Here is a 16,932-nt window from a genome sequence, read left to right on the forward strand (position 1 = left end):
GCTAAGGCTCAGAGAAGTGACTTGCCTAAGGTCATCCGGCCGACAGTGGTGGAGCCGGGATTAGAACCCAGATCCTCCAACTCCTAAACCCGTGCTCTTTCCACTAGGCTACACTGCTTCTCCCTCTTCTTGAGGATCGCTTCCTCTAACCCTCTGCCGCCTCTCTTCATCTCTCCTAGGGGCCTGAAGCCAGTTCCCGACGAGGAGGTGACTGACCTGTATCAGGGGACACACCATATCCCTCTGCACCAGGTCAGCGGGTTCTACGGCAAGGTGAGTGTGATGAGGCGACTAGGGGGACTTGGACCACACATAATCAATCAATCATATTTATTGAGCGCTTACTATGTGCAGAGCACTGTACTAAGCGCTTGGGAAGTACAAATTGGCAATATATAGAGACAGTCCCTACCCAACATTGGGCTCACAGTCTAAAAGGGGGAGACAGAGAAAAAAAAAATAAACCAAACATACTAACAAAATAAAATAAATAGAATAGATATGTACAAGTAAAATAAATAAATAAATAGAGTAATAAATATGTACAAAGATATATACGTATATCTATGTACTAACAAAATAAAATAAATTGAATAGATATGTACAAGTAAAATAAATAAATAAATAGAGTAATAAATATGTACAAAGATATATACATATATACAGGTGTAAGATGGCATAGCAAACCTGTTCCCCAAATCCCAAGCCCATAGTCCACTTCTGGGCAGACAGCAGGCCCTCCATCAACCCTAGAGATTGACCGATTGATGGCTGTGGGCCTCGCTATGTCCTGGACTAACAAACTCCAGGGCGAGAGATTGGGTTTGAGCTTCCGTGGCAAGGTTGGTCTTTGCCTCCAGCCGAGACCGTCAGGGAATGCCGATTGGACCTGAGGTGACGGATCTTAAACACGGCACTGCCAACGGTTGAGCTCACCGGGCATTTTTGACTTAGAAAAGGTGTGAACTGCGGAAGAAATCTGTAGATGGTTTTCATTCTTTTCAGAAAACGGCCGGTGACTGCAGCCGGAGGGGAAATGTGGGGCCGGGGAGGTGGTTGAAAGGGTGGCTGCCTGAGCCGCCCTTTCCTACCGGCCGCCTGGCCTGGAAAATCAGAAGAATCAGCTGGGGTTTTGCGGGGGGAATGGGAAAGGCAAGGATCTGGTTTTCCTGACCCTGGACTCAGCCTGCTGGCGACGTCAGTAAGAAAACCGTCTGCAGGGCCACGGGGAGAAAGAAAGTACCACCCTCATTTCCCTTCTCTCTCAGGGGCCAGCAGTGAAGCAGTTCATGGACATTTTCTCCCTCCCAGAGATGACCCTCCTTGCCGTGGCCAACGACTTTTTCATCACCAATGACATCGACTATGACCCGATCCACCTATACAAGGATGTCACGGTGAGGGCCTTTAGCTGTCTGTAGCCGAGAAATTGACCCTGATTGGTATCTGTGCTCCAGAGTAACATCAGTAACAGTTTGGAAGTCTGGAGTTCAGGCTCTTCTGGTTTTTAATCTCTTCCCCTCTTACCCCAGACAGGCTGTTAATCCACTGGCAAACTCTGAAGGTCTGATGCTGTGTCAGCATCCCGCTAGTTGAGTTTTTCAGCAAAGGGCGTTCAGCAAATGACGAAGCCCCTGTGTTACTTAGCATTTCACTTCCCCAAATTCTTGACCTTTGTAGAGTAACTTCTTGCCCAGTGTTAAAGGAGGTTCTGCTTTTGGGCTGGAAGCAGAGTCCCAAACCCCACAGAGAGGAGCAGGAGGGTTGGCTGAAAAGACCTTCCCTTCACGGTCCCACTCCCTCCGAAGGATCCATTCAGTGCTTAGTACTACACTTTACACTTTGTCACTCAGTTCAAAACCATTTTACAATCGATGGGGCCAAAGGAGTTAGGTGTGTGGTTGGAGAGGAATGTGACTAAAGGCTGACTGTCCCACCAAAAATATAGCATTCCTCCATCCCTGCCACTGATCTTTTTTTTTATTTTTATTTTTAATGGTATTTGTTAAGTACTTACTATGGACCAGGCAGTATACTAAGTGCTTGTGTAGATACAAGATGCACTCTTTGTTCATCTCTCTCCCCAGAGGAAAGTGAGGTAGTTCAGCAAGCACGACAAAATCTCCTGGCTCCATTGTTGTGTGACCTTGGGCAAGTCACTTTCACTTCTTTGGGCCTCAGTTACTCCATCTGTAAAATGGGGATTAAGAATATGAGCCCCATGTGGTACAAGGACTGTGTCCAACCCGATTTGCTTGTATCCACCCCAGCGCTTAATTACAGTGCCTGGTACAAAGTAAGCGCTTAAGAAATGCCAGAATTATTATTATTATTAATTGGGACAGTACTTGTTTCCTAGAAAGGAATCTAGGCTGTGCGGGCCGAATGGGTTTGGTATAATAATAATGACGGTATTTGTTAAGCGCTTACTATATGCAAAGCACTGTTCTAAGCGTTGGATAAATTTGGTTCTGCAAACATCGCGGGCCATGGATGGAATGAAAACTTCCTCAGCACCAGATGCCTAAATGCGTTTGTGACAGCTGTCGGGAAATGGTTGCTTTTTCTTTCCTCCCTTCCCTGCCTTTTCTTGGGTGTTTGCATGTCTTCTATTCCTTTGGGACAACCAGGGGTGGTGAGGGGCGCAAGCTGGGAGCTCTTATGTAGCTACTTTTAGGATGCGATCTTCTTTGTAGAGGAACGAGTGCTTTCCCCACGGTAGTTGTTGCATTTGAGGTCATTGGAATTGTGTGTTTTTTCCTTCTCGTGCCACTGACTGCAAAAGAACAGGCTGTTCTGTTCGAGAGAAGCAGAGTCTTTGATGGGGGGCAGCAGTTATCTATCTTTGGGCAGCTGCAGGGAGCCATCAAGCAAGTAGTTAGGGGGCCACTAGCCTCCCAACAGCCGAGGAGGGGGTGACGTAAAACTAACTGGCCTTTAGTTGTCAGGAGCTCCTGATAACTCCCCTTAAACAGAAGGAGCTCTGATAAACAAGCCCTTCCCCTGTAAGACAGGCCTCTTGCTAAGCTTCCTCGGAGAAAGGAAGCCCACTTTGCCCTTCCAGTTTCTAGGTAAGGTCCAAGCTAGGCAAACACCGGTAGGAATTAGCCAGTTTGGGCTGCTGGGATGGTTTGCAGCTTGTCTTAATAGAGAAGCCACTTGGCTTAGTGGATAGAGCATGGGCCTGTGAATCAGAAGGACCTGGGTTCTAATCCTGGATCCACAACATGTCTGCTGTGTGACCTTGGGCAAGTCACTTGACTTGGTCCATAGTTCCCTCCCATGTAAAATGGGGATTAAGACTCTGAGACCCATGTGGGTGAGGGACTGTGTCCAACCTGATTAACTTCTACCTACCCCAGTGCTTATAACAGTGCTTGACACATAGTGCTTAACAAGTACAGTTATTATTATTAGCAGGCCAGACCTGCCACACACAAGCCTGAATTCCCTTGCACCCAGATTAGAGAGGAGCTGAGGGAGTCAGGTGTGGGGAAAAGGAGGATGTGTATATGTAGGAGCTGAGCAGATGGAGTGGTCAGGCAGAAGTAGTTGGCTGCTTCTCTGCTCTTCTGTGTCCTGGTGGATTTAGCCTATCAGCAACCGCACAGCTGGGACCGATGGCTGCATCCTCAGAACGCTTTGAATAATAAAAATGATGGTATTTGTTAAGCACTTACTATGTGCCGAGCACTTTGCAAGGAGGGGATTTAGCTGAGCCAGAGGCATGGTGATTTCCAGGCTCTGCTAGGAACAGGGGCGAAGGGCCCACTATCCCGAAACATTTGGCTGCCTTGCTGACTGCTTCTTGGGGAGAAAGTTGAACAAAGAGTGCATCCTGCATCTATCCCAGCACTTAGTACAGTGCCTGGCCCATAGTGAGCACTGGCTGCGGCCGTGCGTGAGGCGGCGGCACTGGGGCCTGAGGGCTCCCTGAGCGGCCTCATCCAGGACTTCGTGGCCGGGCAGCAGAATGGCCCCGCAGGCCGGGTGGCGACAGGTATGCGTGGGCTGTGAGTCTGCTGCCTGGCCAGGGCCCCAAGTAAAGCACCCCTCAGGTGGAGGGGGATGGGATGGATGGAGGACTGGGCAGAGGAAGGGATGGAGGGAAGAGAGGGAGGAAGGAAATGGAGGAGGAGAGGATGGAGGAGGAGATGGGGCCTGAGGAGAGCCAGCCCCGGAGGCCAGGCGAGCAGCAGGGCCAGAGTGGGCCAGCTGGGGGGGAACCCCCTCTCCCCACCCCACATCACTTAAGTAGAGGTCTGTAATTGTATTTATATTGATGTCTGTGTCCCACCCCTAATAATAATAATAATAATAATCATCATCGTCATCATCAATCGTATTTATTGAGTGCTTACTGTGTACAGAGCACTGTACTAAGCGCTTGGGAAGTACAAGTTGGCAACATATACAGATGGTCCCTACCCAACAATGGACTCATAGTCTAGAAGTGGGAGACAGAAACTCCTTTTTGGGAAGGAAGAAGCTGAGGTGAGGGATGGGGAGATCTGGGGCCCTTCCCCAAGACTCCGAACCCTGGTCAATGCTATGCTGGTAAGCAGGGCAACGGGGATCCCCCACCATTCTGGAAGGGCTTTTTTTCGCCCCCGTCTGGGCCCCCGACTCCTAATTCCAGGGCCCCACTTCTGCCGTCTTGCAGTAATGTTGTCCAACCTTGGGAAAAAGTCTGGTTCTTGGAGGCATCCCAGGAAAACATTTGATCACTTTGATTTCTGTCTTTTCCATGCCCTCCTTCCCCTCCCTCCCCGCCCCCATTTGTGCTTCCCAGGACCGCCTTCCCTCCCCCCATCCTAGGACTGGTATTTTTCCATTAATCACACTGCCGTGAACATGCAAGGCTCCCCCAGGAATTCAGGCCTATGTGTGGGTTTTTTCTCTTTATGATATTTGTTAAGCGCTTACTATGCGTCAGGCTCTGGGATAGATACAGATTAATCAGCTCAGACGCCGTCCCTGTCCCGCAGGGAACTCACAGTCTAAGCTGGAGGGAGAACAGGCATTAAATCCCCATTTTATAGTTGAAGAAATCAAGGCAAAGAGAAGAGATTTGCCCAAGGTCACATAACAGGCCAGTGGCAGAGCTGGGATTGAAACCCAGATCCCCAGACTCCTGGGCCATGCTCTTTCCACTAGGCAATGTTGCTTTTCTAAACAGCAGCAGCTCCTGACAGGCTGCTGTGATTCTCAGAGTCAGTGCGGGAGGGTGGGTGGTTTTCTTGGGTTTTTTTCTTTCTTTCCTTAATAATAATAATAATAGTAGTATTTGTTAAGCGCTTACTATGTGCAAAGCACTGTTCTAAGCACTGGGGAGGTTGCAAGGTAATCAGGTTGTCCCATGGGGGGCTCACAGTTTTAATCCCCATTTTACAGATGAGGGAACTGAGGCTGAGAGAAGTTAGGTGACTTGCCCAAAGTCACACAGCTGACAGTTGGTGGAGCCTGGATTTGAACCCCTGACCTCTGACTCCAAAGCCCGGGCTCTTTCCACTGAGCCACACTGCTTTTTCTTAATGCAGAGTTAGCTACAAGATGGGCAGGAGAGATGGGGAATGGTATAGCCATATTTGAGGTGCTTTGGGATCCCAAACCCCAAGCCCTTTAGAAAATCCTCTGTATTCTTCGGGGCACCCCTCTCAGAACAGCATTCACCCGTTTCCTTCACCAGGCTATGAGATGTTTCAGCAGGCTGTGTCTGAGAAGCAGCATGGCCTAGTTGAAAGAGCATGGCCCTGGGAGTCAGAGGACGTGGGTTCTAATTCCGGCTCTGCCAACTGCTTGCTGTGTGACCTTGGGCAAGTCACTTCACTTCTCTGGGCCTCAGTTCTCCTGTTCTCCCTCCTATTTAGACCCTGAGCCCTACGCGGGTCAGGGACTGTGTTCAACCTAATTGACTTGTATCTGTCCCAGCACTTAGAACAGTGTTTGATACTTAAGTGCTTAAAGATGTCACGCCCTGCCTCTTCTTTGCAAGGGCCACATTGGCAGACTAGAGAACCGCAAACCTCTCCCAGCCTACCCAATGGCCCACGGGTAGTAATAATAATAATAATAATAATGGCATTTGTTAAGCATTTACTATGTGCCAAGCAGTCAATCAATCAATCGTATTTATTGAGCGCTTACTGTGTGCAGAGCACTGTACTAAGCGCTTGGGATATACAAGTTGGCAACATATAGAGATGGTCCCTACCCAACAGTGGGCTCACAGTCTAGAAGGGGGAGACAGACAACAAAACAAAACATACTAACAAAATAAAATAAATAGAATAGATACTTACAAGTAAAGTAAATAAATAGAGTAATAAATATGTACAAACATATATACAGATATACAGGCACTTGGGTATATATAAGCACTGTTCTAAGCACTTGGGTAGATACAAGGTAATCAGGTTGTCCCATGTGGGGCTCACAGTCTTAATCCCCATTTTACAGATGAGGGAACTGAGGCACAGAGAATAATACTAATAAGAATGGCATTTATTAAGCGCTTACTATGTGCAGAGCACTGTTCTAAGCGCTGGGGAGGTTACAAGGCGATCAGGTTGTCCCACGGGGGGGCTCACAGTCTTAAACCCCATTTTACAGATGAGGGAACTGAGGCACAGAGAAGTTAAGTGACTTGCCCAGAGTCACACAGCTGACAATTGACGGAGCCGGGATTTGAACCCATGACCTCTGACTCCAAAGCCCGGGCTCTTTCCACTGAGCCACCTACTTCTCTGTGGGTCTTATGGCTTCTTAGTTTGGGTAACCTAAGGGCAAGACCAGACCAGACCAAGGCTCCTCTGGAACTGTAGGGGAGGGGCCTTCACCTGAATGGCTTTTTCTGAACTCACACCTCCCACCCCCGTGCCTCTGACTAACCAGATCTCTCCATAAGCTGTCCCTTTTATGCCTTGAGTAAGCTCCTTAGCTGTTCCTGGGCGTTGCAGCAGTAATAGGATTCTTTTGTTCCTGGCAGGGAGGATGGTGGGGGGGGGCTCAGATAACAGCTTTTCCTCTCCTGTGCAAGCCAAGTTGCTGGGGGGCTCCAGGGAATGTAACTGGAAACCTTGGAGGCTGCCCTTTGACCCGGAGCTGAGGAATGTTCCGCAGTCTGTGTGCCCAGATGTCCTGTGGCACTTTTCCCCCTAATGTAGCATGTCTCCCTGAGTTGCCTTTTAAAACTTCTCAGTGACAGGCCACTCACCTTTTAGTTCACGTCGGGGACTGCTCTCTGACTCCAGGGAGGTGGGGGGAGGCACCCGTCTTACAGTTAGGAATGGTTCTCCTCGCCTCCCCACCCCATGAGCCCCTGAGGGAAACCCAGAACCCCACTGGATTTTGGGGTCCCCCTCACCTCCTGGGTACTGCTGTTGAAAAGTCCTTACTCTGGAAGGGTGTGGGAATTTTAGGGACCTCATCCACCGAGCCAGAAGGTGACGGCGCTTACTGTGTGCAGAGCACTGTACTAAGCGCTTGGGAATCAATCAATCACATTTATATATGTATATATACCTGTATAATAATAATGATGGCATTTGTTAAGCGCTTACTATGTGCAAAGCACTGTTCTAAGCGCTGGGGGGGATATAACATGATCAGGTTGTCCCACGTGGGGCTCACAGTCAATCCCCACTTACAGATGAGGAAACCGAGGCTCCCCCTCGTCCCCCTCTCCATCCCCCCTCCATCTTACCTCCTTCCCTTCCCCACAGCACCTGTATATATGTTTGTACATATTTATTTATTTACTTTACTTGTACGTGTCTATTCTATTTATTTTATTTTGTTAGTATGCTTGGTTTTGTCTCCCCCTTTTAGACTGTGAGCCCACTGTTGGGTAGGGACTGTCTCTATATGTTGCCAATTTGTACTTCCCAAGCGCTTAGTACAGTGCTCTGCACACAGTAAGCGCTCAATAAATACGATTGATTGGTTGATTGATTGACGGACTTCATCCTGAAATCTGATGAGTCAGTCAGTCTTATTTATTGAGCACTTACTCTGTGCAGAACACTGTACTAAGCACTTGGGAGAGCACAGTAGAACAATAGACACATTCCCTGCCCACAGTGAGCTTACAGTCTAGAGGGGGAGACAGACGTTAATTATAAGTAAATTATGGGTAGATACATAAGTGCTGTGGGGTTGGCAGGGAGAAGATCATCATCATCATCAATCGTATTTATTGGGCGCTTACTGTGTGCAGAGCACTGTACTAAGCGCTTGGGAAGTACAAGTTGGCAACATATAGAGACAGTCCCTACCCAATAGTGGGCTCAAGATGAATAAAGGGAGCAAGTAAGGGTGACACATTAGGGAGTGGGAGAAGAGGAAAAGAGGTTTTAGTCAGGGAAGGCCTCTTGGAGGAAATGTGGCCTTCAGTAAGGCTTTGAAAGCGGGAGAGAGTAATTGTCGGATATCAATAAATCAATCAATCGTATTTATTGAGCGCTTACTGTGTGCAGAGCACCGTACTAAGCGCTTGGGAAGTACAAGTTGGCAACATATAGAGACAGTCCCTACCCAACAGTGGGCTCACAGTCTAAAAGGGGGAGACAGAGAACAACACCAAACATACTAACAAAATAAAATAGAATAGATGTGTACAAGTAAAATAAATAAATAAATGAGTAATAAATATGTACAAACATATATACAGGTACTGTGGGGAAGGGAAGGAGGTAAGATGGGGGGGATGGAGAGGGGGACGAGGGGGAGAGGAAGGAAGGGGCTCAGTCTGGGAAGGCCTCCTGGAGGAGGATATGAGCAGGGAAGGCAAGTTTGAGTAAGGAGAGGTGAAATGTGGGAAGGGAAAGAATTTTGGGTAGTTGCAGGAGAAATATGTGCATTGGATTCTCAACAGCTGGATGTTGTGTTATTTACAGTGTGCCAAGCCCTGTACTAAGTGCTAGGATGGGTTCAAGCAACAGAACAGGTTGCAAGCTCCTTGTGGACAGGGAACATGTCTACCGACTCTGTTATATTGCCCTCTCCCAAGCGCTTAGGACAGTGCTCTGCACACAGTAAGTGCTCAGTAAATATGGTGAATGGATTGATCAGGCAAAGTCCTAGTCCCACATGAAGCTCACAATGTAGGTGGGGGTAGATAGGTGAAAACATTGGAACAGTGTATTGCAAACAGCCAGAAGCAGAGTCAGTAAATCAAGACAACAATGTCAAAACAAGATCTTGGAGATGGGAAATCTCAGTCTCCCCACTGTTCCAGGTAAACAGTCTTTAGTTACAAACAAGGCAGTCTCCCTGGGGGGCCAAAGGATGTAAAGAGATTGTTCTTGTAGACGCCCAGAGCTTTTCCGTGTCTCTGTGTGACTCAGTCCCTGGGCACCCACTGCTGAGCAGGAACTTGGAAGTCAGAGGTTGTGGGTTCTAATCCCAGCTCTGCCACTTGTCAGCTGTGTGACTTTGGGCTAGTCATTTAACTTCTCTGTGCCTCCATTACCTCATCTGTAAAATGGGGATTAAGACTGTGAGCCCCATGGGGGACAACCTGATTACCTTGAATCTACCCCAGGACTTAGAACAGTGCTTGGCACACAGTAAGTGCTTAACAAATACCATCACTATTATTTACTATTATTTATTTATTGTTTAGAGAAGCAGCGTGGCTCAGTGGAAAGAGCCTGGGCTTTGGAGTCAAAGGTCATGGGTTCTAATCCCAACTCCACCAATTGTCAGCTGTGTGACTTTGGGCAAGTCACTTCACTTCTCTGGGCCTCAGTTACCTCATCTGGAAAATGGGGATGAAGACTGTGAGCCCCCCGTGGGACAGCCTGATCACCTTGTAACCTCCCCAGTGCTTAAAACTGTGCTTTGCACATAGTAAGTGCTTAATAAATGCCATCATTATTTACTGGGACTTCTGGTGGCAGGAAGGTGTTCTGGACAGCAGTAGCCGATCCCAGAGACCTAATTTAATGGCGCTTAGTACAGTACCTGGCACGTAGTAAGAGCTCACTGTGGGCAGGGAGTGGGTCTGTTTGTTGTTATATTGTATTCTCCCAAGCGCTTAGTACAGTGCTTTGCACACAGTAAGCACTCAATAAATATGAATGAATGAATGCTTAACAAATTCCACTAGAAAGCAGGGGGTTCCAAGCCAAGTCTTTGCCCACCGACTGCCACAGGAATGTTGCTTTCTGTGCATGGTATCCTGAGTCATTAGGTGAGGCTATTATCCACACCACAGACTTCCCTACATCCTAAGAGTTGGAAGATCTCACTGAGCTGGGCCTCTAGGTGCACTAGATAATTCCCCATTTCCTTTATGCCAGCATTGGCTTTCTCATATTTCCACCTATTGCCTCTAGGATGCCATAAGAGACGTCCACATCAAAGGTTTCATGTATAAATGGATTCTGCAGGATCTGGGTAAGTTTTGAAAGGGCTACCAGCCCAGGTGATGTTTCCATCGTGGGTCCAGAAGCAGAAGGGTGGGGAGGTGACGAGGGGATTGGGAGACAAAGACTGGGGGTTAGGAGACCCCCAACTCTGTTGTTTTTTTTTTTAATGGAATAGCTCTGGGGCCCTCCCTGAATATTCCCACAGCCTGCCCCAGTTTGACTCCATCAGTTGGTAACAAGAGCTAATTGTGGGGAAATATTTGGGGGAGTGGGTTGGTATGGGCCAAGAGGAGGGGAAAATTTGGGCAGGGAATGTGTCCGTTTATTGTTGTAGTGTACTCTCCCAAGCTCTGCATCATCATCATCAATCGTATTTATTGAGCGCTTACTATGTGCAGAGCACTGTACTAAGCACTTGGGAATTACAGATTGGCAACATATAGAGACAGTCCCTACCCAACAGTGGGCTCACAGTCTAAAAGGGGGAGACAGAGAACAAAACCAAACATACTAACAAAATAAAATAAATAGAATAGATATGTACAGGTAAAATAAATAAATAAATAAATAGAGTAATAAATATGTACAAACATATATACATATATACAGGTGCTGTGGGGAAGGGAAGGAGGTAAGATGGGGGGGATGAAGAGGGGGACGAGGGGGAGAGGAAGGAAGGGGCTCAGTGTGGGAAGGCCTCCTGGAGGAGGTGAGCTCTCAGCAGGGCCTTGAAGGGAGGAAGAGAGCTAGCTTGGCGGATGGGCGGAGGGAGGGCATTCCAGGCCAGGGGGATGACGTGGGCCAAGGGTCGATGGCGGGACGGGCGAGAACGAGGTACGGTGAGGAGATTAGCGGCGGAGGAGCGGAGGGTGCGGGCTGGGCTGGAGAAGGAGAGAAGGGAGGTGAGGTAGGAGGGGGCGAGGTGATGGACAGCCTTGAAGCCCAGGGTGAGGAGTTTCTGCCTGATGCGCAGATTGATTAGTAGCCACTGGAGATTTTTGAGGAGGGGAGTAATATGCCCAGAGCACGCAGTAAGCTCTCAATAAATACGATCGACTGACCGCCTCTCTCCCCAGAACCCTGGCTTGGTCTCTCATCATGTCCTTAGATCTGCTTCTCCTCCGGGTCCCAGATCTCATATGTTTTCCTTCATCCGTGGCACCTCCAACACTTCCCTCCAAAACAAATCCACAGGACAGTCTGCAGGGCATCTCCTTTAAAAGCCCTACTACGGTAGTCCAAGGCCTTTAGAGGGACAGAGGAAGAAGTTCTGAGCAGGATTACTGCCGCTGGGGCGGGAAACACACGGTGAGAGGCCGAGTTCCTGTCGTCTTCCTCTAGTCCCGCTCCGGGTGTGAGTGAAGTAGAGCTGGTAATGGCAAGGGGAAGGCCCAGCTCTGGCTCGCTGCTAGATCTGCGTGCCAGGCTGTGGCTTGCGGCTCAGTCTGCACATCTGGAACTGGTTACGGCCCGGCTGCTGACACGGCAGGGCCGGCCACGTCCCTCCCCGGTGTCGCACCACACAGTGGGCCCTTTCAGAATCCGGTCCCCCAGAGAGGCTGAACGCAAACCACTGAGGACGGCGGCCTCGTTGAGGGCGGGTGAAACCAGGTTCAGACCTTCTAGAGCCGCTTTCCATCAGATTGACACCCCCTTAGCCCCCAAAACTGCCCGGAGATTGCTTTGAATGAGATAGGGGTCTTGGCCACGCATAGAGAGCAATCGTCTTTTCTTTTTGGTCACTCCTTTCAAAGTTGTATTTTATCCCGATTGTCTTTTCCCACAGCTAATAGCTGTATGGGTATCAGCCCGGTTTTCTTTTCACCTGAGGACTCCACCCCAGCTTCAGTCATCCGTTTATCCCCCGAGGGTGAAGAGCCCTAGGAGTCTTGTCAGTCAGTTGTATTTATCGAGTACTTAGGTGTGCAAAGCACTGTACTGAGCGCTTGGGAGACTACGATATGTCAACAGACATATTTCTTGCTCACAACAAACTTGCAGTTTACAGTGGGGTGGAATCAATCAGTCAATCAATCGTATTTATTGAGTGCTTACTGTGTGCAGAGCACTGTACTAAGCGCTTGGGAAGTACAAGTTGGCAACATATAGAGACAGTCCCTACCCAACAGTGGGCTCACAGTCTAGAAGGGGGAGACAGAGAACAAAACCAAACATATTAACAAAATGAAATAAATAGAATAGATATGTGCAAGTAAAATAAATAAATAAATAAATAGAGTAATAAATATGTACAAACATATATACATACATACAGGTGCTGTGGGGAAGGGAAGGAGGTAAGACAGAGGGGATGGAGGGGGGACGAGGGGGAGAGGAAGGAGGGGGCTCATTGCTTGTATCTAACCCAGAGCTTAGAGCAGTACCTGGCACATAGTAAGTGCTTAACAAATGCTACTATTATTATTATTATTGTTAATAATAGAAATCAGTAAAGTACAGATATGTAAATAAGTGATGTGGGGCTGGGAGTTGATGAATAAAGGGAGAAAGTTCCGTTCATTCATTCATTCAGTCGTGTTTATTGAGTGTTTACTGTGTGCAGAGCACTGTACTAAGCGCTTGAGAAGTAAAAGTCGGCAACATATAGAGACGGGCCTTACCCAACAACAGGCTCACAGTCTAGAAGATGATGCAGAAGGGAATCTTGGCTCTTCCTAGTCAGTCAATCATATTGATTGAATGCTTATTGTGTGCAGAACTTGGGAGAGTACAATATAACAGAATTGGTAGACACATTCCCTGCCCACAGGGAGTTCACTGTCTAGGTGGGGAGACAGACATTCTTCTAAGAAGACATTCTTAGAAGTTATCAATTGTTGTAAGGGTAAGCAGCTGTTTAAAGAGAGACGTTGAGGAGCTGGGAGGATGGTTGGAAGGTAACAAACAGGAAGGGTTCCCATGAGGTGAGACCCAGGGTTCAGGTCGCGTGCATTGCCTGACCCAAGTTGGTAGGGTGGGATGTCGTCCCGGGGCTCGACCTGTGGCTCACACGGCCTGTCTTTGGTCCTGGCAGAGAAGTACATATTGCGTGGGGATGAGACGTACGCTGTCCTGCATCGCCTGGTGAACAATGGCAAGAAGCTCTTTCTCATCACCAACAGCCCTTTCAGCTTTGTGTGAGTCTCCCTCCGCCGACCGCCCCGCTCTAGAACCCCAGACTCGGCCCTGACCGAAGGCAGTGAGCCCCGGTAGGGTCCACGGCACCGGGCCCAGGACTCATGTCCCTCTTGGCTGGGAAGGATCTGATTTCCGGGGTGGGGAAAGGACTCTTGTGAGCTCAGCGACCTGTGAGGAGCAGGCAGGAAATGCTGGGGCTTACGGTCTGCAGATTGTGTGTACACTTGGGCCTGACAAGTCCGACAAGTCCTGGCTGTGGCTCGAGGAGACCATGTCAGGGAGGGACCTGAGCCTTCTTGACCAAACCTTTGTCAACTGGCTGCGGTCCCAAGTCCGCTCTCAGCTCTTGATTCGTGTACGGTCGAACACCTCTAAAGCCTTCACTGATGGTGAAGTTCACCTGTGAATGCGTGATTGGCTGAAAAGGCTAATATGGGCTCCACCGTCCCGGCCATAATGGACACACGAGAAGGTTGTCCCTTGTTGCGTTGTGGCTTAGTGTCTGTAGCGGCTGGCCCTGTTTTATCTTTTGCCTCCTTGTCTCTCTTGCCATGTTAAGACTGTCCTGGAGCCCCATGTGGGACAGGGACGTTGTCCAACCTGATTAGCTCACATTCATTCATTCAGTCAGTCAGTCATATTTATTGAGCACTTACTGTGTGCAGAGCACTGGACTAAGCGCTTGGGAAGTACAAGTTGGCAACATATAGAGACGGTCCCTACCCAACAACAGGCTCACAGTCTAGAAGGGGGAGACAGAGAACAAAACAAAATATGTGGACAGGTGTCAAGTCATCAGAACAAATAGAATTAAAGCTAAATGCACATCATTAACAAAATAAATAGAATAGTAAATATGTACAAGTAGAGTAATAAATCTGTGCAAACATATATGCAGGTGCTGTGGGAGGGGAAGGAGGTAGGGTGGGGGGGATGGGGAGGGGGAGAGGAAGGAGGTCGCTCAGTGTGGGAAGGCCTGTTGGAGGAGGTGAGCTCTCAGTAGGGCTTTGAAGGGAGGAAGAGAGCTAGTTTGGCGGATGTGTGGAGGGGGGGGCATTCCAGGCCAGGGGGAGGACGTGGGCCGGAGGTCGACGGCGGGACGGGTGAAAACGAGGCAGAGTGAGGAGGTTAGCGGCAGAGGAGCGGAGGGTGCGGGCTGGGCTGGGGAAGGTGTGAGGGGAGGTGAGGTAGGAGTGGGTGAAGTGATGGACAGCCTTGAAGCTGAGAGTGAGGAGTTTTTGCTTGATGCGTAGGTTGACAGGCAGCCACTGGAGATTTTTGAGGAGAGGAGTAACATGCCCAGAGCGTTTCTGCACAAAGATGATCCGGGCAGCAGCGTGAAGTATAGGCTGAAGTGGGGAGAGACAGGAGGACGGGAGATCAGAGAGGAGGCCGATGCAGTAATCCAGTCGGGATAAGTGTCAGCCACAAAGTAAGCGCTCTTCCCTTTTCCCTCTTTCCAGTGACAAAGGCATGAAGTATATGGTGGGCAAGGACTGGAGAGATTTCTTTGACGTGGTCATCGTTCAAGCCGACAAACCACATTTCTTCAATGATGGTGTCAAGTAAGATGGGCCTTTGGGTCTGGGTGGGTTGCAGAAAGAGCTCATTTAGTATAGATGAGCTGGATTTTATTTTTCCAAGGGAGGAGTGCAGGTGTGGGTGGATTTCAGCAATTAGTGAAATGAGTTTTACTCATTTTGTCTCACCGGAGGTCTACGTGATTCCTCACCACGTTACCTTCTGGTGTTCAGACATGTTATTCTTGATTTCTCCCCTTGCCAACTCCACTGATTTGCCAGATTTCAGGGAGACGCTGCTGTCTCTCTTTCTGCCTCGGTGCTACCATGCGCAAAGCGCTTACTAGACATGATCTTTGCCCTCAAGGAACTTATCTAGGGACAACTGGGGATTCTTCTGCTTAGAGTCTGAGCACTTCAATTATGACAGTTAACAGACACACCACTCTCCTTATATTTATCATGATTTAAGCTCCCCTCCTTCCCACTCCCCTCTGCTGTGAATCAATTTGCTCTCTCCAGTTTCCAGGTGAGGAGCCTGCTAAATGTGTTGATATAAGCGAAGGGAACTATTAAGATAAACAATTAGGAAAATGGTGAAATCCGCAGTAGAGCCTAAGGTCTGCGTCCTAATGCCGAGCCCGTTTTGGATCTGGATTGGGTCTGAGCCATAATAAAGTGCTTTGAGGTCTAAGGAAGACTTCCAGTTCAGAAGATAAGAGATTTTTAGCTTGGCGGACAGGTCCCATTTCTCTTTCCAGACCTAATGTTGTAGTAGCAGCGGTAGTAGTGTTTCTTTGTTGCTTTGTTTGCTTTGTTTCTTTGTTTCCCACCCGGTGGTCTACAATGGCCTGAGAGGGGAGCGGGGGTTTGGATCTTGAACATAATGGGCCATTTCCCAGGTGTGGCTTCCTCTGGGAAATAGCTCTGAACCATCTCTCTACCTGCCGGACTGGCTGGGCTGAACAGTAACCTGCTCCTTCCCCATGAATCATCTGTCGCCTTAGGGCTGGAGGTAGAAAGATCAAGTGATAAACTCAGGGTCTCTCATCTGAGGCCTCTCTCTTAGGCTCCTGACCTCCCTCATCCTCCCAGCCATCCTGGCTCTATTCTCCCTCACCACAGCCCGGAGGGAAAAGAAACAAAAAGAAGAACAATCCCTGCTGTTTTGGTTCCCCTGCTCCCTCTCAGTCCCTACTATAAAGTCGGTCAAGTCCCTCTTCTGAGGCCTGAGTGTGGCTGAGTCACACAGCAGGCCTCACCCCAGCCTGTATTCTCAGGCCCAGTCAGGTTTTCCTGTGTTTATGGCTTTGTCTTCACTCACAAAAGGTGGATGGGCGATGACTCCCACCCTCCCCTCCCCCTGCCTCTGGAGGCTTTGTTTTTCTGCCAGTTCTGAAGTCACCCCATTGGCGTGAATGGGCTAGCAGCTGTTCAAGTACACTTTCCCTGTCTGGGAGTGGGTCGGGAGTATCCTGGATTTCTTGAGCCACATCCACGGGATTCTTACGGGCCTCTACAATCTCCCTCACTGTTACTGCCACAACTGCGTGCGAGCTGCCCTGTGATTTCTCTCTCCCCGCCATCCATTCATTCATTCTTTCAGTCCTATTTATTGAGCGCTTGCCGTGTACAGAGCACTGTACTAAACGCTTGGGAGAGTACAGTATAACAATAAACAGACACTTTCCCCGCCCACAACGAGCTTACAGTCTAGAAGGGGAGACACACATAAATAAGTTAGAGATATGTACGTAAGTGCTGTGGGCTGGTTCGGGATGAATAAAGACTTCTAGACTTCTAGTCTAGACATAGAATAAAGACTTCTAACCTTCTAGACTGTGAGCCCGTTGTTTGGTAGGGACCGTCTCTATATGTTGCTGACTTGTACTTTCCAAGCG

The 16,932-nt window shown here is 48.8% G+C and overlaps 1 protein-coding gene across 1 annotated transcript in view; it reads left to right on the forward strand.

Annotated features, from left to right (window-relative positions):
- LOC119929740 (5'-nucleotidase domain-containing protein 2-like) overlaps positions 1 to 16,932 on the forward strand; it is a 57,101-nt gene that overhangs the window by 28,963 nt on the left and 11,206 nt on the right. The window contains 5 exon segments of the mRNA XM_038747993.1: positions 180 to 273; positions 1,269 to 1,397; positions 10,341 to 10,401; positions 13,408 to 13,510; positions 14,975 to 15,076. Of these exon segments, the coding sequence (XP_038603921.1) occupies positions 180 to 273; positions 1,269 to 1,397; positions 10,341 to 10,401; positions 13,408 to 13,510; positions 14,975 to 15,076 (489 nt within the window).

Source organism: Tachyglossus aculeatus, chromosome 6, assembly GCF_015852505.1.
Source record: "Tachyglossus aculeatus isolate mTacAcu1 chromosome 6, mTacAcu1.pri, whole genome shotgun sequence".
NCBI lineage: Eukaryota > Metazoa > Chordata > Mammalia > Monotremata > Tachyglossidae > Tachyglossus > Tachyglossus aculeatus.